Source organism: Tenrec ecaudatus, chromosome 1 (assembly GCF_050624435.1).
Source record: "Tenrec ecaudatus isolate mTenEca1 chromosome 1, mTenEca1.hap1, whole genome shotgun sequence".
Lineage (NCBI taxonomy): Eukaryota > Metazoa > Chordata > Mammalia > Afrosoricida > Tenrecidae > Tenrec > Tenrec ecaudatus.
This window is the reverse complement of record NC_134530.1, coordinates 148,758,688-148,783,072: the sequence shown is the minus strand read 5'-3', so window position 1 is coordinate 148,783,072 and position 24,385 is coordinate 148,758,688. Positions and strand designations below refer to the sequence as shown.

Sequence of the window (24,385 nt, the reverse complement as noted above, 5' to 3'; positions counted from 1 at the left end):
CACGGAGGCCACCTGAAACCAGTTTGCTGTCACTTTGGGCCGCCTTTCCTAGCACACAGCTCCACTGTGGGGCCCAAGACCTAGGGTTGTGTTTTATTTGTGGTGGAAGCTCACGGTAGGAATTTACTTTCCCTAGAGTATTAAGTTAATCATGACTATGAAATAGGTTTTAGGCATCATTCATGCCAAAAGTTAAAATAAATCCAAAAAGAGAGAAGCTGACACCAAGGGCTCAAGTGGAAAGAAAATGTTTTGGAAATGATGATGGAAACATATATACATATGCTTGACACAATTGATGTATGGATTGTTATGAGCTGTAACAACCCCTAATAAAATGAATAAAAAATAAAAAAAGAAATCCAATCAAAACACTTCATTATAAAAAATGTTATAGGTAAAACTAGGGAGATAACAACCGGATGAATAATCACCTCAGGGAACAGCAAGAGTCCTGGTGGTGTACTGGCTACGTGTTAGGGTGCTAACCCCAAGGTCAGCAGTTTGAAGCTGTCAGATGCGACTTTCTACTCCCGTGAAGGTCTTGTCTTAGCAAGCCACAGGGGCAGCTCTCCCCTGTCCTACAGGGTCCCTATGACTCAGGATGGGGACACTGAGCTGAAACAGAGAGTCCATGGAGAAAATATTCTGAGATTGACTGTACAACTCCTCTTATGATTTACTGATTGTGTGTAAAACCATTCTAGAAATCCTGTGACACATCATGACCCCGGGGACAGAGTCTCACTTCCCCTGAGGTTCTCAAGGCTGCAGTCCTCACAGGAACACCTGGCTCTGTCTGGTCTTCCTCCCATGGTGCCATGGCGGGTTCGAACTCCCAACCTTTCGGTTAGCAGTTGAGCACTTAATCCTTGTGCCTCCAGGGCTCTTGGAGAAAGAGTAAAAGGACATATAAAAATCATGTGACTTGCCACTGTCTGCTGAAAGGACATCTTGTCAGCTTGCGGTAAGAGAGGGAAGACCTGGTGGTGCAGTGCTTAAGCGCTGGGCTGTGAGCTGCAGGGTCAGCAGTCCGGAACCAGCAGCTCCAAGGGAGAAAGATGAGGTTTTCTGCTCCTGAAAAGTTAGTCTTGGGGAGAAAAAAAAAAAGTTACAGTCTTGGAAACTGACCACAGGGCCATTCTACCCTCTCCTCCAGCATCACCCAGAGTCGGAACTGACTGGGTGGCAGTTTGAGCTTTTGGTGGTAAGTGGACTGATACCATCCCCACTACAACATCTAGTGACGGGGTGGCCCCTTTTGACTGTCTAGTGACTGAATAGACAGTCACCCAAACAAGTCGTCGTCTCTCCCAGATGATGTCAGGACAGATTCCGGCAGCCGATGTCTTCTACAGAGCTGTTTTGTTGCCAAGAGCCCTCCCTGGAGCTGCAGTGGTTATGCACTGAGCCACGTCGGCAGTTCAAAGCCACTAGCTGTTTCACAGAAGAAAGACGGGCTTTCTGCCCCTGTAAACAGTCTTGGAAATCCACAGGGCCAATTCCACCCTGCCCTACAAGGTAGCTAGCAACGAGTCAGTATCGACTCGAAGGCAGTGAGATTTTTTTTGGGGGGGTTAATTTTTGTTGCAAGGAGCTCTGGTGGCACAATGGATTCCGAGTTGGGCTTCTAACCACAAGGGTCAGCAGTTTAAAACCACTGGCTGCTCTGTAAGAGACAGATGAGACTTTCTACTCCAGTAAATAGTCTCCAAAACACACCATGGGCAGTTCTACAGACGGTCCTGTCGGGTCCCTGTGTCTTTTGTGTGTGGGGCGGAGAAAAGCTTTAAATACGTTAGCTGTGTTCTTGACACACGGATAAAGGGTAGCTATGTACATCTTTGGAAGGGTTTTCCTTAAGCACACAAGCCTGTGTGACCCAAGGATTGTGACTAATAAACTTCAAATCTGAATGAGGGAACGTTTTCAGAGCTTAAATTGTGAACACCTGGTGTGCAGAAGGCTATGGATGGCAGTGGGAACCTACGGTCCATTTGCAGGTCCACACATGGATTGGCCTTTGAGGAAGCCCCTTGGCACACAGCTCGGGGGGTGAGCCCACGATCAGACGGAGCCCCGTAAGGTCGATATGGCACCTGTGGTTGGGTTAAAATGCAATGCCTGCTCATTTGACACGTTCTTGACTCAGCTTAAAGTTTTTGGGCTTTAGTATTTTCTGCTTTCTTTTTAATTGGGGTTTTTCTAAGTTTTGTCTTACTTTCGTCCGCTTTCCTGTTTGTGTTCTGATTTTCTGTGTAAGAAATCCAGGGTAGGCGAATCTCTAGAGGCGGTAACTGGATTAATAATCATGTCGGGGCGCGACGGAGGAGGGAGCGAGCTGGGGGTTGGCAACAATGAGCACAAGAAAACATTCTGACGCTGACTGCGGTGAGCACAGCTCTCCATGACGGGATGACTACACTGTGCGATATGTGCCGTATACGCCGATAAAACGATTTTTTAAGAAGTTTCCTTATTGTAGGCCTTTGAATGCATGTCACGTGGAGGGGTAAAATCTAGGTGCCGGCCCAGACCAGGAAGGGAATTAGCTCCATAAACAGAAAGCAACATTAAATGAATCTAACAGCACAAGAAAGGAAGGCCATGAACATTTGCTTTTTGTTTTGTTTTAATATCTATATAAAAAATAACGAGCGATTTACAGATCTCTTTCTCTAATCAGAACCTCAAGTGTATATATAAAGGTACTGTACAATATATAAACATTTACAACCAGTACATCCATATTTTGCTTAGCATTCCAAGGCCACATTGCTGAGTCAGTATATAATTAGTACAATGACAAGTTACTGAAGGAAGAGCCACATCAGACTGACAACATATGACCTCAAAGTTATGTCACAGGTAACAATAAAAATAGGATTTGTATCGCTAATTGTAGACTATTGGGAAAATAAATCATTTCTTGGTACTAAATTCATAGCATTTATCAAGCCTCCTAATTTTCCCCCCCTATTCAAGTAGTTACAACAGTTGGGTAATTATACTTCTGGATGAACAAGGGATTTCAGTAATCTCCTCAGGAAAGCTTGCCTATCTACAGGGACGGAGCCTTGTGTACTGCGGGGGCTCGCGGCCAGGCTCTGGGTGGGAAAGGCCTGGAGGCGCTGTGCTACACAGCATCCAGGTGGGCCCAGGGGAAGGAACGCGGATGGCAGTTTTACTCTGAGAATGTTCTTTTCTTTGTAGATGCCAGTGACTGAATGCTGTTTCAGGGCCTGAAAAACTTGGATCTACTTGACGGACCTAAAAAAAAAGTTTCCACCTTCCCACAAATATCATTTTAATGAGACTTGAACAACGACAACAACAAAAATTGCTGAAAATTGGTACAAACTGAGCCGAGGTTTTAGTCTCCCCTTCTAAATTTGAGCCAAGGAAGTGGTGTAGCTGGCGATCAAAATGAATGAAGACCCAGCAAGTCCTGTCCACCACGCTGTCCCTGCTGGGGAGGCCCGACAGGCTCTGCATCTGGACAGCCAGGTGTGAGCAGCTGTCGCCGGAGCGCTGACCCTGGATCTGGCCGTGGGCTCTGAGATGGATGTCATGCTCCGGTCCCTTGCATGATCTATGTATGTACTAGGAAGACTCTCGAGATAAATACTGTGGATTAAAGACTAATGCCTTAGTAGTAGGTGTGGCCCAAATACCCAGAAATAGCAATTTGGTCGTTCTTTGTTCTAAGGACAGTAAGTAGTAGCTCTCAGGCCTTTCTCGCGATTTCCTCAGGAGATACAGGGCAGGAAGAGGGTAAGGTGGCCAACACAGCACCGGTGAACCCTTACTGCTTCCAGCGCTTCCTCGGCGCACCTTCCCTGCAAGCACGCCTCCGACAGCTCCTTACAGCGCTGCGTCCGTCCAGCCAAGGGAAAAGAAAACGCCCTTGGGAAACGTCAGTGCTTGACTACATTGCTTTCTTCCCAAAGTGGTGAAGTCTGGGGTTCTACTGAGAAATGGGGGACATGGTCAGTAGCTGTTAGAGGAAGCAAGTGCCATCTTTAAATGGTGAGCTAACAATCCTTCCTTCTGCAAGGACTCAAGTATTTCTGTACACATGCAACATGCTATTGAGAAGATCAACTGCCAAGCCAAACCGGGCTTTCTCATGGCTGTGGAGAGAACTTGGCAGAGGTACAGGAGGGCGCTGGGGGGTCGGGTGGGTGCAGACACTCAGCAGGCGGGTGGGTGGGCAGGCAGGCGGCGGCTCAGCAGGGTGACGGCGGCTCCTTCCTGAGTGTGCAGAGTGGCTGGCCAGGGACACAGGGCTCTGAGCAATCCTAACGGCCTCCATGCAGTCCAGGTAACTTGATGCTCAAATTAAAATGCACACAGGTGAGTGTGTAAGAATTTCTGGGGAAAACCAAACCAAAACACATTTTTTTAAAAACACTCCTTTTTGGTAAGAAAAGATTATAACCTGTTTTTCTTGGGTTTGCCCTAAGGTCAGAGCCGTTTCTCAGCCACACCGGTGCCTGTGACCTTGTTTGGCCCTGGCACCTTCCAGGGCCCTGGCATTATGGGCGCTTTCTTCCCCGGAGAACTGCTTTTGTCAGCCACCTCCAGCCCTGTCCCCCGGGGAGCGTCCACCTTGCTGACAGTCTCTCTCTCTTCAGGGTCCTGTTTCAGCTTCCTGTCCAAGGTGCTGGCACTGCCCCTGCCCTTCTCCTGGGGAGAACTTAATTCCCCCGAAGACGCTGCTTTCCCCCCCTTCTCCTTCCCAGGGGCTTCTCCGCTCACAGGGCCAGGTGTCTTTCTGGGTGGGAACGACGTCTGCTCGGTTCGCGTGCTCTTCTGTTCTGGGGACCCTGCCCTGTGCCTTCCGGCCTGACTCTGCTTCGTGTCTTTCCTGAGGCCGCCCAGTTTTTCTTTGCTGTCCTGGACCTGCTCAGCATTGTTACTAGCTCTTTCACCCTTGGGGACAGCAGCGGCAGCCTGGACTGGGGATTTGCCGCCGTCCCCCTTTCTCTGCTTCCTCGGGCTGGAAGACCGCTCTCGGCTTCTGCGGCCACGGTAGTCTTGTCCAGGCCCTGCTTTCCTGTTCACCTGACAGCCCCTCGTCTCCCCCTTCCGGGGGCTCACTGAGCGGTCACAGGGCCTGCTTTTGGGGTCACTTTTCAGTGGCCCTGGAGTCTCCCGATGTCCCTCAGAATAGCGACTGGCTGGCTTTTTGGGGCTAGCTGACCTCCCTCTCTGTCCGAGACCACAGTCCACGCTTCCCAGGGTCTTCTCCTCCCCATGCCCCTGACTGCTAGGTGGCTCCTTCTTCGTGATGGTTTTCTGCTGCTTTTCATGTAAAGTGCTTTGCTTTTCGGGCCCACCAGCCTTCGGGGCTTCTGCCTTCTCGCAGATCTGAACTCTCATGAAAGGCTCTTCAATGACTGGCGTGTGAGACTCTTCAAATATGGACGCAGAATGTGAAGATGGGGGAAGTGGTGACTGCTCATCATAAATCACAGTTGAGGATAAGGGATTATGAATATCCCAATCACCTAAAAAATAATAAAGCAATATGAGTGGAACACGGTTTTAGACTTAGAAATAGGAAGAGTAAGTAAGTTCTGAACTTTGACAGCCATTTAAATTTTACTGCTTGCTTAAACATCCTGACTAGGGTCCTGCTAAGTTTATATATGCAGATGTGTATAGAAATCTGTATTTTTACACGTTTTTATATACAAAATAATAGTATTCATTTTTCCAATTACATACATATTTAACACTAAGGATTATATGTTATAGTAGTAAAGCCCAACATTAAACTTATCATAACAAATAAAAAATAAAGCCGGACCAAATTACCAGGTCCAAGGAGCTACTAACTAAGCTACTTCCAGTGGATATAGTTTAAGACTATGGCAAATCCACTAATTAATAAGCGAGACCAAACCAAGGTAAACTAGAGTGAAACTTATGGGCATTTGTCAATAATTTTCTTGAGTTAAGCTATCAAATTTCATGTTAAAAGAAAATTGAAAAGTACAGAAGATAAGGATGGACGTATTTAATAGCATCACTTTAATTAATGAAAAAAAAAGACGAAGGGAGAGATTTACAAGACATGCACATTTACCAAGTCTTTTTAAGGAAAGACCAAGAAAAGCCCTGACAGCCTTAATGTTGCTCAGGTTTCCCGTGGGAGCACAGGCCGGAGGGAGCCGAACCTGAAGGAGGAAGAGAAGAAGCCTAGGGCTGTGTGCAAAGACCGCAGTGCGCTTAGCCAACATGCCTCTGGCACATATGCTTTTCAAGCAGACGGTGGGAGACAACACAGAGCCACAGGCAGGAGGTCATGGCCACTTGTAGTAACACTCAAAGGCTGGGGATTGCGGGGGGGGGGGGGGGGGAGCCGCGGCTACCAGGGGACAAGTATCCCAGGTCTAGCTCCTTGTCTCTAGGTTGGGGGGGGGGGCCCGCGGCTACCAGGGGACAAGTATCCCAGGTCCAGCCCCTTGTCTCTAGGTTGGGGGGGGGCCCGCGGCTACCAGGGGACAAGTGTCCCAGGTCCAGCCCCTTGTCTCTAGGTTGGGGGGGGGAGCCGCGGCTACCAGGGGACAAGTATCCCAGGTCTAGCCCCTTGTCTCTAGGTTGGGGGGGGCCCACGGCTACCAGGGGACAAGTACCCCAGGTCCAGCCCCTTGTCTCTAGGTTGGGGGGGGCCCGCGGCTACCAGGGGACAAGTATCCCAGGTCTAGCCCCTTGTCTCTAGGTTGAGGGGGGGCCCGCGGCTACCAGGGGACAAGTGTCCCAGGTCCAGCCCCTTGTCTCTAGGTTGGGGGGGGGGGGCCCGCGGCTACCAGGGGACAAGTGTCCCAGGTCCAGCCCCTTGTCTCTAGGTTGGGCTACAGCAACTCACTTTGAAAAGTGATTGGAAAAGACTAAAGCTCTTGGTTGACTCATGAAGAGAGAAACTTTCACAAGGTGTGGAAATAAGGCTTGCTGGTAACCTGTCATAAGCCAAGGAGGGGAGAAAGCTGGGATGTTCTGTAGAGGTTTATAAAACTAATTAATTTACATGCAAATTTACACAGCAAATTAAGTTCCCACCCAACAACTGCAGACACATTGTTTCCTTAGCATGCCTTTGATCTCCATCCAGCCCTTACCCCTCCTTGCCTTCTCGCTTTTAGAAAAGTCAATGCTGACCATTTTGGTCTCCCAGAGCTGATGCTCCAAAGCAACTCAGTGTTCTCCCGGCATCTATAGTGTCTTTAATGGCCTTGTTGTTTGAAGGGGCATTCTCAACAAAAGAAGTGCTATGCTTTCTTTTGACATAAGTTTAAACTCATTCTACACCAACTGAAGACACAGTGTATTTTCTACCACTGCCAGGGGAGCTATGCTGTACCACTAGCTCGCCATGGTTCTGCTGTTTATCTCGGAAATAACTAGTAAATTTCCAGTCTATGCCAAATCCTTGCTGTGTTGTCTGCCACCCCCTCTCCACACACAAGGACTCAGCAGCCAGTGAGCTAAGTGACTTACCATGGTCAGGTATCAAGCCCGTTCCTGGCCTCAGGAGGAGAAGAACTTTGTTTCCGCCGGCCTGAATGAGCTCAATGGCTCGGGTGTGTGTGATGCCTTGTGTAGGTTCCCCATTGATTTCAACAATCTGGTCACCAACCTAGACAGGGAGCAACCAGACAGAGGAACAAGGTGAAACTCCGTGGCCCCTTCTCCAGATTGACTTCTGGCAGCCCTGGGCCTGACTGCTAACCAACTTCCTTTCACTGGTAAAGTACCATACATACTTGAGTATAAGCTGACCCGACTATCAGCCGAGGCACCTGATTTTACCACAAAGCCTGCATTTAAAAATATGTGTTGAAAAAACTCGGCTTATACACAAGTATTTGTGGTATGCCTCTGTGTGGATATCGGTGAGAGTGGATATATGGGGACAGGAAAGGGGACAACGGTGTACCTTGATTACCCCGGACATGTTGAAATCAAGTCTCAGATGCTAAGTTTTCCAGTGAACGTTAGTGGTGGAAGAGGTGGAGTGAAGGGTGAAATCTCTTACACATGGTTACTACCGAGCTGCGTCTGAAGGATCAGCCCATGAAGAAGGCTGTAGCTCTCGAGCTGAATCCCAGATGTCCGTCCTAACACCTGGGCAGGTGGCTCCCGGCCTCCCCAGGGAGCACGGCCCACCCCTTCCTTTGGGCTGCAACCACCCCGTATAGATCTCGGTGACGTACCGGCCATGCTTTGGAGCAGGTGCCTAAAATCTGCAAATAGACACATCTGCCTCTGTAAAGCTTTTGAAACAGGATACAAGAAGGATTTGGGGTATATACAATCTAATAATTGCAGTACACGTAGAAACACAACCAACTCACTGCCATTCATTGAGTTGATTACGACTCATAAGGACCCCACAGCGCGGGGCAGAACCGCTCCTGTGAGTTCCTAAGACTGTAACTCTTTAGAGGAGAAAGCCTCACCTTTGGCCACAGTGAATGCACACTGCAACATATGTGCACATACTGCATTGCAACATAGGGGAGCAGCAGGAAATTGAACTATCAGTACCAAGCACCGCCTCCATGTTTAACACATTTCAAAATTTTAAACTTTTTTTTAAAAACAAAGAAAAACAGAAACATCAAGATCAGCTTCGACATCAATGGGCAGACCAGAACACTCTCAAGGAGAGGAAGGAGACAAGATGGTTAAATACATGTGGAAAAGGCAGCTGGTGGCAAATAAGCCTGTCTGAAGCATCCTCAAGGCTTGGTGGCGTTACAGTGTGTAACTAACGCGGAAAGAAGTGTGGAAGAACCAGAGTCATAGATGTACGGGGTGGAATGAGCTGAGAGGGGTCAATGAGACTACATCATAGAGAACGTTGAAGATTCCCTTATCTTCTCTGCTCCACACCCCTCCCCCAACAAACAGCCATAAAACATTTAATAAAAGATGATAATTCAAGAGACTCTAACAGGTGTAGAAAACAACAAGCCAATTTGCTAGTCATTCATTTCAGATCAAAACACACACACACACAGATACCATATATAGGCAAATAGTTTTACATGGCACTTAAATGAAATGGAAAATAAGAGCTTTACTTTCAAGTACTAATAAAAAGAAAGCCAGGTCTGCGGCAGTGTTGGGAAGCCCAGTGCTTCACTCTTAGAGGAGTGTTGCTTACGACTATCTTCCATCTTCTTCCAAGCTACTCTAATCTCTTCCATGTTTTTAAACATTGACTCTCAAAAATACTGTCCGATGATAGGAAACTGCCATTTTCATAGGTCCGAAAAAGGTGGCTGCAGCATATTGTTTGTTCCACGTAGATGAGCGCATTTGGTGAAGGCCGCATCACCATGAAAACACGCTCCTTTGTAAGGACTCCTGATCCCCTCCACGCCCGCGGTAAGGGCTGAGGGGTGCGAGCTAACTGGTTCTTGATAACGGCTCCTGTTAGAGCCCTTTCTCAGCTCTTCTGGGGGCTTTGGCACTAACTCGACTAAACAATGGAACAGTACTGAAATATCAAAAAGCAATTCAAGTATTTACAAGCACGCACTGAAAACAATCCAGAAGTGATAGCCCAGCAGGGGCTCAGTCATTACTTAAGGGAGGTGGGTGGGGCAAGACTGTGCTGGAGGGCCTTGGCAAGACGGGGCTCTGAGGGCACCACGCCAGTGGCTCACAGCTTGGTCCTGCCGCTTTCTACCAGAGTGGGGGCAACGTTAGTCCTGCTGCACAGGGTAGTCGGGATGATCCAGTGACATAAAACCGAATCAGTACAAATAAAATAAAAGTAAGTATTAGTTCTTGATTTACATATATATTTTTTGGTTTGGTGAGTCACTAGAAGGAATGCAAGTGAAAGTTGGGCAATGAATAAGGAAGACCGTGGAAAACTCAATGCATTTGAATTGTGGTGCTGGAGAAGAATACTGACAGTACCATGGACTGCTAAAAGGACATCATGGTTGGTCAAAGTGGAGGCTTAGTGAAGGAGGGGGAGGTCTTTAACGAGATGGCCTGACACCGTGCTGCACCAATGGGCGCAGGTATAGGAACAATTATGAGGCTGACGCAGGATTGTACAGTGTTCTGTTCTGTTGTGCCTGGGGTCACTGTGGGTGGCGCCTAACAACAACTAGAACCTACCAGTAGGCTTTGCCTCATGCCACACAGGGCGAAATAAGTTCACATTCATGAGGGGAAAGATGAGAGTCTCAGAAACATGGTGAGAGAGACAGGAAGTGCAAAATAAAAAGTAAAGTGTGTGTGTCTTTCATAAAAACAACCAAAGTAAGACAATAAAAATTAATCATAACAGAATGAGGAAAATGAAAGAAAAAAGCCAAATTTCCCCCAATAAGTGATTAAAGAAGGATGTGCATTGATAAATCGGCACTACGTGTATTAACCTGCTGATAATTAAGAAAAAGAAAACAGAACTTGGTAGTATTTGGTATTTGGAGCATGGTTTGGGGCTATCTTGGTAAACGGATTGGGGTTTTACCTAATTTTAATGATATTGTTTGGCCTAAATGCACTATTTGAACTTGTACGTCTCTTTTTCGTTTAGTCCCAGAGAAATCAATGACGATAAACCTTGCAATTGAGCACTCTTACCACCAGGTGTCATTTTTTATTAATGTAAAAACTAAGCTTGGAGGAGGAGCGGGAGGACGGAGTGAGCCTGACATTCATAACAAACATCCTTGGAGGCAGAAGAAAGTCTACCCTGGACCACCTGAAGCCAAGGTTGAAGAATGGCACTGTGTAGACGAAAATGCACACACTCCTTTAAACTACTTTGATTGAAAATTAAAGAAATGCATCTTTTGATGAACAGAATAAGGACCTCAGTTTTATACTGCAGAGAAATAAAATTGAGGGGCCAGGAGAAATGAAAGAGAAAGAAAACAGAGTAGGAGAACCAAAAGGCATTGAGTCATTGAAATATACTAAAAAGAAATTATTTCAGGATCTACGTGTACCATCCATTCATTCCACTCGGTTGGCCAACATCAGTGGACTGTCTCCCACGGATGTCCGAAGCACTCCAGCAGGTGCTGAAGATACAGGACACCAAGTACAGTCACTGACCTCTGGGAGCACGCGGGAAGGAGGCAGGAAAGGGGGTAGCAGAGGGATGCTCCCACAGCTCCGTGGCACAAGTCTTAGCTGGACATGAACGGCTCTGATCATTTGGGCAGTGGTCGGCAGTCACTACTGATACGTTTTATTTAACACCAGTTACATATGAGAGTGCCATGATCCTTGACAAGCCCCCAATAGCAATAACCGAGTAGCCAGAAAAATGGCTCTTGTTGGACAAGCTGATTTATTACTGTACACCCCTCTTCATAAGGGATGGGACACTTTAAGAAAAACCTGGTATGATCTAAGGCCTATTTGCCTTTTGTTTGCTAAAATGGGTACATCTGGGGGTTCTACTGGGGACTGACATTTATTTTACAGTGGTCTTATTAGGTTTTTGTCTAATTGGGCTTTATAACCCCATATCCCATAGGAGGAGCCATGGGGGCGCTGTCGGGGAAGTGTCAGCCTATGCAGACTTCAAAGTCAGCAGGGCTCCAACCCACTAGCTGACGCTATCTGCTCCCATTAAGATTTATAACCTCGAAATCCTACAGAAAGATGCTATGAGTCAGAATCAATTCTCTTAGGGTGTTCTATACAATGGGACATTAAAAATAAAGTATAAAATAGTCAGATTTAAGAGAAAGAAAACAAGGCTAATAAAAATTGGGGATAAATGTGCCATTCCCTACAAATCCTTCTTGTTATATGTCACCAGGTTGATCTGGCCAGAGAGAAACAAGAAGAGTTGAGTGACGATGCAGTGAGTCCTATGATCAGTGGGAGCTGCTGGGAGGTACAAAAGCAGTTGGCTCTTCATTAAAAGGTAGCTTGAAGAAAGACCTGGTGGTCTTATTCAAAAATACCCCCCACCCCAATCCTAGATATTGAAAACCCTATAGAGAACAGTTCTACAGACATGAAGAAATTGAGGTTCAGAGAAGTAAGCCAATATAGGCACCCAACTAGCTACAAGGTAGCAAGCTAGAATTTAGGCTCCGCCCACTCAGAGTGTGACTTGAGGGGGTTCCAGCAGCGCTTGATTAGCGGCACTAGTGGCACTTGGCCATCCGTCCTCTGCGCTCTCCACTTCTGGTCAGGAGGCGCCCCCGGCCCCTACTCACCCTCCCTCCCTTTAGGATCTACTAATGGGGCCCATCCAACTTTTATATTTCCCTTTTCCTCTTCTCTCTCTGTGCTTCCTAAATAAACTCCAGGCCAACTCAACACTCTCAGTTAACTGTACAGGATTTATACTTCCTTGGTTGTACACCTTTGCTTGTTGTCTCAGCCTGGAAGGTTTTTTCTTCTCAGTATTCCTCTGGTGAAATCCTACCCACCTCCCAGTGTCCTCTGCTCCACCTCTTCTCTGACCACCCCCTTTCATCATGGACCCGTGCGGTCATATTGAGGAGGAACAGTATCTTTCTTTCCTTCTCTAAGATTTAAGGTCTGCTTTATGTACTCATCTATTTGATTGCAAATGTTGACTCTGCAAGTGAAAACTGCCTCTTCTTAATGACCAAAGCCAAGAAGGCAAAATTAGCAGAGCTGTCATACTATAGTCATGCTACAATCGAAATGCATTTGAATGACGGTGCTGGCAAAGAATACTGACAGTACCATGGACGCCAGAAGACCGAGCAGAGCTAGCTGGAAGAAGTACGGCCAGAGTGCTCCTTCGAGGCCCAGGTGGTCGGGCTTCATCTCATGTACTTTGGGCATGTTCTCAGGAGAGATCTGTCCCCAGAGAAGGAGAGCAGGCTTGGTAAAGGAGCGGGGCATCAGAGAAGAAGGCCCCCAAAAGCTGGACGGGCCCCGCAGCTGCAGCACTGGGCTCAAAGCTAACAATGGAGAGGACGGTGCTGGACTGGGCAGTACCCTGCTCTGTTGGAACCTGCTCGATGCCACCCCCACGGCAACAATGTAGTATAGCCTTTCAGGTTCCAGTGATGGAAAATTCTGCTTCTTACGGAGTTTTCTGCCTCCCCATGAGCCCTTCCTTGAAGCCAGAACCAGACTGTGGACAGAAACCAACTCACATGAATTCTGCCATCCTTGATGGCTGGACCGTCCTCAGCGAGACGCAGGATGAACAGTCCCATGTTGTACTCCTTCCCTCCTCGGAGGCTGAATCCAAAGCCCCTGGGGCCCCTCTCCAGCTCCACTGGGTAGCAGCCAAGGCTCTAGAGAGACAGAGGCATAAGAAAAATGAGTTTTCATGGCCCGCTTTACTTACATTTTGAAAAATGCCTCCTTTTATAGCTGGTGAAGGAACAGTGTGTTCTGACTGCTACGCAGCTCTGTAACATGGAGGGAGGTAAGTCCTCTCTGATGGGCGACTTTACAAAATGCAGCCAAAAGTCACTGGCAGATTACATCTCTTCTTTATTGGTTGGTCAAGGCACAACGGACCAACCAGAAAAACAGGATTTAGAAAAGTGCTTTCCTTACGTAGATTGTGACTAATTTCCTGGGGAGGACACACTTCTAGCTGACACACTGCTGCTTACATCTATGTACTTAAGCACAGGTTCCACTTTTCTCCAGGATGAACTTTCACCGTTTACATTCTTTCTTGGAAACTCATCGAATGCCAGACATATAGTCCACTGCACTAAACGATTAATTTTGGCAACACATTAATAAGCATTGCAATAGCAATAACTTTTCACTGGTGTCAGAAATGTAGTAATTCAAAAGGTCAGTGTGTGTGTGTGTGTGTGTGTGTGTGTGTGTGTGTGTTGGGAGGTGGGTGGGGGTGGTGCTGTTTACCTGGTTGTGCCGACTGCCAATGATGGAAATCACTGCGCTGTCAGGCTGTGCGAGATGCTTGTGATCAGACCACGAGTGTCTATATGTGGAGACATCTTTTCCAATTTCACTTTCGAGGGCACTTCTGCAAGACAGAGAAATTGAGTCACTCTGCACTGGAACAAAGAAAATCAGAAAGATCTAAAAGAGAGGCAGGTGAATCTCCACTTTATTTTAAAGGTCAAAGCTCCTCCCATCCTCCTTCTGACCAATTGTTCTAAAGGAAGGAGGTGATTGGGCCTCCAACACCTTCACACTTCCGCATGTCTACCCCAAAGAAACTGCACTCAAGGCCCAGGACCAGAGGGCAGAGGAGCTGACTGTGTCACAGTAAGAACAGGCCCCCTGTAGAACCAATGCCTATGTAGATGCCGAACTTCTGGAAATATATATATATATACATTTTTTTCCCCTCTCCCAAGGTTAATGTTTTCAACAAAAGTGGAAAGAGGTCAGTACACAGCCACGCCTGCTCAGATAGAATGGGAGACAGCAATCCACGATATGCTACCTAGGGCTGCCCTGAATCAGTTCTGAGGACCAAGTGTGGCCGCACCAGAGGTCTCTGTCACCAGAGGTCACTTCTCAGTCCTCCTCATCAGGCATGATTTTGAGCCAGGGTGGGGTTGGGGAGAGGCATGGGGAGAGTAACGGACCTCACCAGCTGGTTTCTGCGTAACTTCACAGGAACAGAGGTGGCTGGGTGATGGAGGGTGGGGAGGACGGACACAAAAAGAACAAAACGTGGGAAGAATGGCCCCACCTGTCCCCAGGTGTGTGGTTGGTGTGTGGCTGCCCCATAGGCCTGTGCTGCAGGGCTGGGCTTTGCCTGGCCGAGTTTGTTCCTGATGGTGGACCATGATGCTCTGTTCAAAAGAGAAGCAAAAGAGGAAGAATTAATTGATAGAAATACGGTGAACACACGTGGTTCTATGGATGTAAGGCTGTAACAGTGGTCATGGCTTTGCCAGCTTTGCAACATTAGCATGAGCAACACTGGCACCTGCTGCCTGCAAAGGGAGCATTCACTCCTCTCCCGGGGCTTCCCGTCAGTGCCTGGGTTTCAAGGGAATAGGAACCAGATCCCTGCTTCTATCAGACACGAGCCTACTTGGCCCAGCTTATCCAGGAGATGGCCCCGGTAAGGTCTCGGGGATGGTGAAACACAGAGGCCAGCCTGCAAACTGTAACCAGACACGGGGACTGCCAAATGTTCATGGGGGCATGTCCTGCCCACTCTTTGAGTCTAGCCCCCTTGCATCCTCGTGACCGTCGTGGAGAGAAGAGTGGTGATTCTGCCTGACACTGAGAGCCAAAGACAACCTTGACATCACCCTGAGTGGTGACACATGCATATAAAAAGTTTACTGTCTCTATAGCCTGGCAAGGAGAAATACAGGTTAACAAAAAAACTCAATGTGTGTTTTGCTTTGTTCCCACCAGCCCTGGATCTCCGGCTGCTCCTTGAAGGCAGGTTCAGAACGGAGCGCAGCAAATGCTGCATGGCGATGCAGAGAGCAAGTCAAGGGAGGTGACAGTTAGGGGTACACCCAGTTGTCAAAATTCCTATTTTGAAAGCTAACTCTTTTGAATACTTTAGCTTGCCCCAAACACAAAGCACAGACTATTTACAATAGCAACGAGAGGGAGCATGATTTAAGACCATGAACTCTGGGGTAGATTGATGGGTTGAAAGTGTGACCCTGTTTTTCATTAGCCGTGTGTCCTTGAGAAAATTACTTATATTCTCTGTGCTCCTAATTCTACCATCTATAAAATGGGAATTATACATATAGTTACCTCATGGGGTTTATTATGAGCATTAAATGAGCTTAAGAATGTGTATTCTTAGAATATATTCATATTCTTATTATACAAATACATCTCAGAAGCAACAAAGCCCACATGGAAGAAGCATACCAGCCTGTGTGATCACGAGGTGCCGAAGGGATCAGGTATCAGGCATCGAAGAACAAAAAATCAAATTATTGTGAATGAGGAGGAGTGCGGAGTGGGGGCCCAACGCCCATCTGTAGGCAACAGGACATCCCCTTACAGAAGGATTACAGGGACATCCCCTTACAAAAGGGTTACAGATGACCCAGTCAGGTTGCAGGGCAGCAACGATGAAACATATAACTTTCTTCTAGTTCCTAAATGCTTCCTCCCCTCCTCCCCACTATCATGATCCCAATTCTACCTTACAAGTCTGGCTAGACCAGAGGATGGACACTGGTACAGATAGGAACTGAAAACACAGGGAACCCAGGACAGATGATCCCTTCAGGACCAGTGGCGATACTGGGAGGGTGGGGTGGAAAGGGGAAACCAATTATAAGGATCTTCATGTAACCTCCTCCCTGGGGGACGGACAACAGAAAAAAATGGGTGCAGGGAGACATCGGATAGTGTAAGGTATGATAAAATAATAATTTATAAATTATCAAGGGTTCATGAGGGAGGAGGGAGTGGGGAGAGGGGATAAATGAGGAGCTGATGCCAAGGGCTTAAGTGGAGAGCAAATGTTTTGAGAATGATGAGGACAACGAATGTACAGATGTGCTTGACACAACTGATGTAAGTATGGATTGTGATAAGAGCTGTATGAGCCCCAATAAAATGATTTTAAAAAAAGAGAAAAGAGTGATGGCAGTACATGTACAAGTATGCTCGATACAATTGATGTATGGATTGTTGTAAGAGCTGTGAGAGCCCCCAATAAAATGATTTTAAAAGAAAAAAAAAGAATTTCCTTTGACTGGAAGCCACAGTGAATCCTGAACACACAGGCAAGAGGGTGAAAAGGGGCAGGAGTTGGAGCTTGGCTAGAGCACCTACATCTCACTGCCCCTGAGCCAATTCTAACGCAAAGTGACCCTCTTAGGACACAGCAAATCTGTCCATTTGGGGTTTCCGAGACTTTAAAACATTATAGAAGCAGCCAGCCTCATCTTTCACTGCAGATCAGCTGGTGGGTTTGAACCTCTGAATTGGTGGTTCACAGCTCAGTGTATATCCCTCTACGCTACCAGAGATCAGGAAGGAGAACTGGACAGTATACATCAGCAGAACGAGTTCACTTCTCCTCTGCCTTTCCCTAAGAACAAAAGGTGTCAGGGCTATGCAAAGTGCATTACAAATCGATGCTTTACTTTCCCATTTACATGTATTTTTTTGCTTCAAGGTTAAAAAGCACTTTCTATCATAGGTACTCTTTTCCTTGTTAGTCTTCCAACCTATGCCGCATGGTGTCTCCAATGTAGCTTCATGTTATAAGCTGCAATTCTCATCCAGTTTAAATATTTATTCTCTGACATCAACAGGCCTATGTTCTTTTTGAATTTTATCTGAAAATTCTCCATATTGTGAAACAAATTAAACCTATCTCCTCAGAGTTTCTGTGTGGAAGTACTTAACACAGTCTATTTTCAGAAGACAAAACGCAAGTCTCACAATTAAACCAACAGTAGCAAACACTTTGGCTTACTGGAAATCACTTTTATCAGGAATGGATAAAAAGTGTGTAAGAAAACTCTTGAAACTCTATGGAAAGATATAAAAGATGATCTGACTATCAGGAGATGTCACTCCAGCGGGATGACTTACTGTCACAGTTAAACACAGAGATGCACAACCGTCCCTCATGTGACTTGGATGGTGGGGGAACGCCATGTTATCTACAGACAGCCCCCATGCCTTGAATTTTACTGACCCAGAAGACCTCCTTGGAAGCCACTATTTTGATTGGACCTCGTTTGCTGGATCATATTGATAATCCAAAACTCGCTCCATTGTGATGCCTTCCATAATATCATCTGGATTAGCTTTGGTCTTGCATAAGAGATGCAAACAACTTGAGCTGGCTGAGATTCACGTGATGCTTTTGGTCAACTGAAAACTTGGAGCGGCCATGCTGCTATGCTCACACGGAAGACGCCGGCTTATGCACCACCCCTGCGTTAGCTCTGTCACAGCAATGGCCATTCTCTGGTCTTCTTCCCGTTTCTGGACTTCAGCCACAGTCTCTCCATTCATGGAGGGGAAGGACTTCCCTTTCTCAGCTCATCTCGGAGGTCATTCTGACATTAAACAGTGTGGTTTTGAGTGAAACAGCATTCCTATAAACTTACTGCAAAATAGCAATAATGTGGGAAATGGCGATTTGAGTCTCATTAAAAATGTAATATTAGCTCTGACCTTAAACCCATTTGATTTCGCGGCACAAAAAGTATTCCTTTTTGAAGGCGCTAGAACGAGATGGAGCCGAGCATGTTACTGAGAACATCTCTCTGCATTGATCATACATTGATTACAGAGACATATTTAAATGTGTTATGTTTGAATGTGTCTGCACACATGAACTGGAACCTTCGTCACCTTGTGTGGACTTACCCTTGTATGCAGGGTTGCTATGAGTGGGCACGACTTGACACCACCTAATAGCAATAATCTATGGACAAAGCGGTGGGATGCGGAAAGGCTGGATGGAAGGGCAATTCTTTTTTTTTCCAGGTAAATATCTTTTACTTATAGGGACAGGCTTAGGAGAGTGTGATCCAAAGGGAAATGGTGCAGTTCTGAGGCGTGGATCTGAATGTGTGATTTAGAACTATGAAAAATGTTCTAAATCTCTAGTCGGTTGATGGAGCTTGTGTTGAATCCAATGAGAAACTTGGAAGACTTACAAATGGAAATTGTCACGGACAGAATGGAGACTTTCTATTCCCACCGCCCGCCACCTGGGAAAAATAAGGGAATCTGAATGTTTGCATTTTTAAAATAAAAGACTAGGCTATAATAAAACAATGTGGCATCACTGAAATTTGATTTCACACATCCAGTATGATTTTATTTTAAGGGGCTATGCCTACAGATGAAATGCATGTGCGCTAGGAAGTTTCCTTCCATTCTTCTACTCCTCCCGAGCAATGGCTGCCATCGCTTACTATACAGGGACTCTCAAGAGTTGTTCACAAGTATTTGGGCCAGAATGACAAAAATACCTTTTACTCTGAGAAAAAAATCATCACGCAATTTTGGGTAACTTTTCAGAGGAAATACTATCAGAAACAGAGGGTGATTTTGAAAAGCCAATTTATATTAAGAGGTTATCTATTACTGTACCAGCCATCCAAGGGCAGCTCAAAGTGAGCTCTGTTCACTGCCACTTGGCAGTAGGTATTAGAGATGTCGAGAGCAGGCATTTGGAAAATTCTTTAATGAGTTGACAGAGCAATTCTATGTTTATCTTTGTTTGATGTTTCATTGTATCTGAGATGGACTGGAAAATGACTTCACTGATTCTCGGATCTTACACTAATCAGTTCTATGCTTGTGCCACACTCCCAGTAGCTTCCACCGCGTTCAGTACCTACTACGTGCCAGGCATGGTGATGTAAGTGTATCATGCACACCACTCTTGGGACAATTTTGAAAGGTTATTTCAAGCACGGAGGCCTGCTTTGCTTTGTAGGTTACCAATCAAATGTTAAGCTAGGGAGTAAGCAGTAGCCATCATGGTAAAGAAACGAGATAAAGAAATGTGATCACAGTCACACTTAAATCACATTTAAGTATAAGAATCACACACAAAAAAGATTGAGCATGTACTATGCACTTTGACAAACATTATTTGAACTCACACCTGTCTGTCAAAAGCCTTGTTTTTCCTTTGGGTTTGTATTAACTCTGCCAGTTAAGGGCACAGAAAGTCTCAGAACAAAGATCTCCTGACTCTTATTGGCTTCATTCATACCTTCATTACATTTTCTTTCTTTCTTTTTTTAATTGAATGCTGGTTAAATGTCATAGTAAATCAAATTAAAACAAACGCCCCACCCTTTTATTGAGAATTAGGTGAGGGCTTACAGACCAGACTTTCTTTGCATTGATTATCTTAAGTTTCTTTTAATATATGATGCTGTCAGGATACATGGGCAAATTTTATCTTCAAAGAGTCACCAAATAGGGAGATGGTTATCTTACAGAAGAATAAGGTCAACTAGATGTGCAGACAAGAGGCAGCATATAATTTAATTTCCATTTTGACCTATTTTAAATTTGTTCTAGGTTTTAGTATTTTCTGCTTCTTTTCAGCTGAGGTTTTTCCGTTTTACTTTATTATTAATAGTGTCTTGTTTGTGTGAGTGTTTGGATGTTTCTGTGGATGAAATCCAGGAGAGGTGCATCTATGGAGACAGTGACCCTTGGGGGTCTGGCAGGGGAGGTTGGGGGGAAATAGGGAGCTAATAACAATGAGTACAAGAATGTGTTCGAAAATCGATTGTGGTGATGCTTGTAAAATTAATTATTCTTGATGTGATTGAACTACTAAATTATATGCCAATGAAGGCGTGAAAAGCAAGCAAGCAGCACTCCAGGAGAGTCTCCGTTTCTCGGTGCTGATACAACAGAAGTACAAGTGGGTGGCTTTACAAACAGCCATGCATTTTCTCCCAGCTTCAGCGGCTCGGAATTCCACATTCAGAGCCCTAACTCGAGGGGAAAGACTCTTCCAGCTCTGAGGACAAATCCTGTCTGTTTCTCCAGCCTTCTGGGAGACTACCACATACTGTGCAGCTGTCTCGGAGTTTAACCCGCTCTTCGTATTTCTCAAGCATGCTTAGGGTGTAAGACACACCCTACACTGACATGGCATCATTAACACAGCATGACATCCATGAGTGATGTCACACTGACACCTGCTAGCTGGCGGTATAAGGATTTACAACACATAACACATATGTTTGGGGGCACAATTCAATCCACACCAGGAGGTAGAGTGAGGAAGCCCATATGTATAGAAGCCAATGAAGAAATAAGCCGAGCTCCAGAGAGGGTTTGTTTGAAGAGAATACTGGTAAGAGGATTGACAAGACCGGCTGCATGGTGCCTGCTGGCATAAAGGCTGGTGGTCTGAACCCATGCAGTGGAAAGTCTGGCAGGTGCTTCTGTGAAGACTGGAGCCAGGACCACCCTCTGGGGCAGTCAGTTCTACTCTGTGATACATGGGTCTCTCCAACCACGAGGCCAAAACCAACAGCAATAAAAGGCAGGGTGAGAACAAGAGCATAAAATATTTTGCCCATGAGCACTAGATGCTTCTACAGAGGATTTCAGAAAAAAGAAGCTGCAGGGTCTGGACAGCAAGCTGGGGACTGCTTTGGAACTGGAAAGGGCCGCAGAGAGCAGCCAGATTAACCCCAGAGGAAATGCCGACAGTATCCGGAGTAGAAGGGAGATTTCTGTACCAGCTCAGCTAGAATTGCATAAGAACAGTGTGGCAGGCACGGAAAGAAGAGAAGACCAAAGGTAAGCCTAACACTCACTTTCATCCATTGGGTGGATTCCAACTCACAGCACCCCTGTAAGAGCGGGTCCATCTGCCCCTGTGGGCTTCTGGGATTCTAACTAAACTTCATGGGACTAGAAAGCTGCCTTTCTCCTCAGAAAGAAAGTAGAGGGTAAGTATAGGGGAGCTGGAGGCTGACTAGATGAGTGGGTCATGAGAGAGAATGGGCTCTGCCTGCACATCCTATGCGGGGACTTCAACAAGTTCATGGAGAAAGGGAGTTAAAAGATAGTGGAATTTTCCCACAAAACGTTTTGAAGCGTTCTCTCTCATGGAACCAGAAATTTCAGCATGGAAGACGGATCCTTCATTATGCTGTTGCTTTGGGTTTCTCCTTAGTTTCGTGGAATCCAGAAAAATGAAACGAGCATGATGTAATGGTCACCAAGTTGCTCATAAACAAAGAAAGTGGACTGATTCAAATGGTTGGTTTCTACTAGAAATCCCTAACGATGGAAAGGGGGCTAGAAAGCAAGTCAAGACAGTGAGTGTGTTTGTAAGAGTCCGCTGTGGCCAGTATGTGTTTTATGCCCCACTTACTGGCCGTTTCTGCACCTCCCCTCCCCCCACTTCTAATGCAGTGGCCCGAACAAAGCCCACCCCCAAGGAAAGGAGCGCCACAGCGTGGGCCTGACATAGAAGGCTTGCTATCAACAGTGGCGTCTTTTGAACTGGCTAAGGGATTTTCTTTCAAACAAGAGACTTAAGACGTTATTTCAAGAAAATGAGATCTGAAAAGTTTGGCCAATCTCTCCATTCTGGTGCCTGCTTCTGAGTCCCCACTCATAAATAAATCTGCTTCTGAATCCCCGCTCATAAATAAATCCCCCACTCACTAGCTGGGCTATTGTTTTGTGCGTTGCTGGCAACTTTAGAAGAAACTGTCCTTTAAGTCTCACGGCCAAGAGAAGGAAAACAACGAGGTTCCAGGGTCTGTAAAGGGTTCTCTCCCTGCAAGACTCTACCGTGGCGGTCTCTGTAGGCACTCGGGGAAGGCAGGCCTGCGGCAGGTTCCTTACCTTCTTCAGCAATGACGGTCAGCGTGACTGCAACACCGGCATCTTTGATCAGCTGAACAATGTTATCATGGGACAGCTCAACAATGGACTGGCCATTCACTGCAGAGATGTGGTCGCCAACCTTCAGTTTCCCACAGCGGTCAGCAGGACTTCCTTCGATGACGCGGCCAATTTTATGAGGAATAACTAAGGGGGAAAAAACAACCACCCAGACTTTCAATTGCTGAAGGTGTCTGCTAGTGCTCAGGTTATGAGCATTACCCTTTAAAAATGCAACACTATTGCAGCCAAGAAAAAAATTATTATAAAACACACCCCAAAAGAGGTGGCTACTTTCATATTACAGCCCACGTTTTGCCCACATACAAACACACTCTTCCACAGTTGGAATAATAACATATGCGTCACATCTCTTTGCTGTTTTCCGCTTACCAAACCCTTTCCCTACTACTGACTTGGTCATCTCAGTGGCCTTGCTGAGGGGCTGCTGGGCACACAGACCCTGACGGCATGCTCTCCTTGGTCTCATCCAGCGTGGTTTCTGCATGGCTATCTAGGCCGCACCTGGCTTTTAGTTGTTTCATAAAAGGCTCCATGGAGAACTGCTGGAGAATTTCCTCAGTATAAATGTCTGCTTGAGTTGGAAAGGGGAGCTTATTCCTCAGGAAGCTTGTAAATAAATGCAACTGAAACATAATGCTAAGACACACAACTCCAGGTACAGTGAATGGCTGACCATTATAACACGTGGTACTTGTGGAAATAGTAAGTCTACATGAAAATAATTCCATTTATCCGTACCTTTTGATCTTTTTGAAATCAGATCAGAAAGGTTGGCGGGAATTGGAGTGTTAGATGTCTGACGTCAGGACTCTCTGGCCCGTGGATAAAACCCTGCCTTGAACACAAAGTCAGTCAAGCCTAACACACTGACAAAGGCCATCTGTTCAGCACCACTGTGTCTCAAGCTCATGTGCAGAAGGCTTTCCTGGACAAACTTTGCTCTTGTTATAATTATAAGGCACTTGGCTTTTATTATAATTTATGATGAGTGGCATACAGAATAATGGACATTACTCATAAGATCAGAGCTCTCTAGAACCACCACCAGTGCGGGACCACAGGGGCAGCAGTCACCCAAAAGCAAACATAAGAAGGTGCAGGGAAACTAGAGTACCAGAGAGGGAATAAACGGAACAAGTAAGGAGAAGGCTGGCACATTATGGAAGTGAATCCAGTGCCACCAAGCACTCCGTGTGGAAGCTGCCCGGTGGGATCCTAACTGCTACGTCACCTTTCAAAATAAACTCACAACAAAATAATACTTAAAAAGAGAGAGAGGGTTCTTCAGGCAATCTTGCCATAAGCACTTCTGACTAGGCAATAAGGGGCATCTGTACTAAGAAACAAATGTCTTTCTGGACTCTCGGGGAATTTCCTAGCTTGGGCTCCTGCTGACTACTGATTGTTAAGCACAGGGATAGTAGTGCCCTTAAATGGCACTGAGAGGGATGCTTCATGTGAACAGAAAACGAGCCCCTCACTAGTGTTCCTGAATCGCAGCTAGGAGTACACAGCAGGCTTCCTTTCGTCAGGGCTGGAAAAGGTGCTCTTGCTCGTGACAACTGCAACAACACACAGGGCCATTTCTGGGCTCTTCTAGGATTATATGCAGAGATTTTATCTCAAAATACAGGAAGTCAAAGTTGGAAGCAAGTGCTACTTTTTTCTGAATTACATCAAGCCCTTATGACACCACTTTCCTCACAAACAAAGGAGTTAGAAAAAAGCCAATGCAGTCTGGGCCGTGTACTCTGCAAGGAATGCAGAGTGGAGTCCCTAGCAGAACAGGTGGCGCCTCTGACACATATGGTGAATCCCATGGGGGCCCTATGGTGACCTTCTAAAGCAATACCTTAGTTATTCTCCTTAGGAAAGATTTGCTTGTATACAGCGTGCCTTCTCAATCCCCTGACAAGAAAATCATTCAACACCTTGGTACCTTCAAAGGGCTTTGTTCAGACTTGGAAAAGCATCTAACAGGATTAGTCTCTGATGTCTCCATGGTCTCCTGTCCTTTCTCATCATGTACTAATCTCAGTATAGA

At 46.1% G+C, this 24,385-nt stretch overlaps 1 protein-coding gene across 5 annotated transcripts in view; it reads right to left on the bottom strand.

The window, feature by feature from the left end:
- Positions 1-2,914: 2,914 nt before the first annotated feature.
- Positions 2,915-24,385, bottom strand: part of MAGI3 (membrane associated guanylate kinase, WW and PDZ domain containing 3) — a 261,291-nt gene continuing 239,820 nt past the window's right edge. For 3 of the 5 annotated variants that reach the window (XM_075559542.1, XM_075559534.1, XM_075559539.1), the window contains exons 16-21: positions 22,279-22,464; positions 14,672-14,774; positions 13,870-13,993; positions 13,137-13,280; positions 7,507-7,645; positions 2,915-5,513 (exon numbers count right to left, since the gene is read on the bottom strand). In XM_075559542.1, the coding sequence (XP_075415657.1) occupies positions 4,468-5,513; positions 7,507-7,645; positions 13,137-13,280; positions 13,870-13,993; positions 14,672-14,774; positions 22,279-22,464 (1,742 nt within the window). In that variant the 3' untranslated portion in view covers positions 2,915-4,467. Of the gene's footprint in view, positions 5,514-6,094; positions 6,186-7,506; positions 7,646-13,136; positions 13,281-13,869; positions 13,994-14,671; positions 14,775-22,278; positions 22,465-24,385 lie in introns of all 5 variants that reach the window. The other 2 variants (XM_075559549.1, XM_075559545.1) reach the window with 1 other exon arrangement.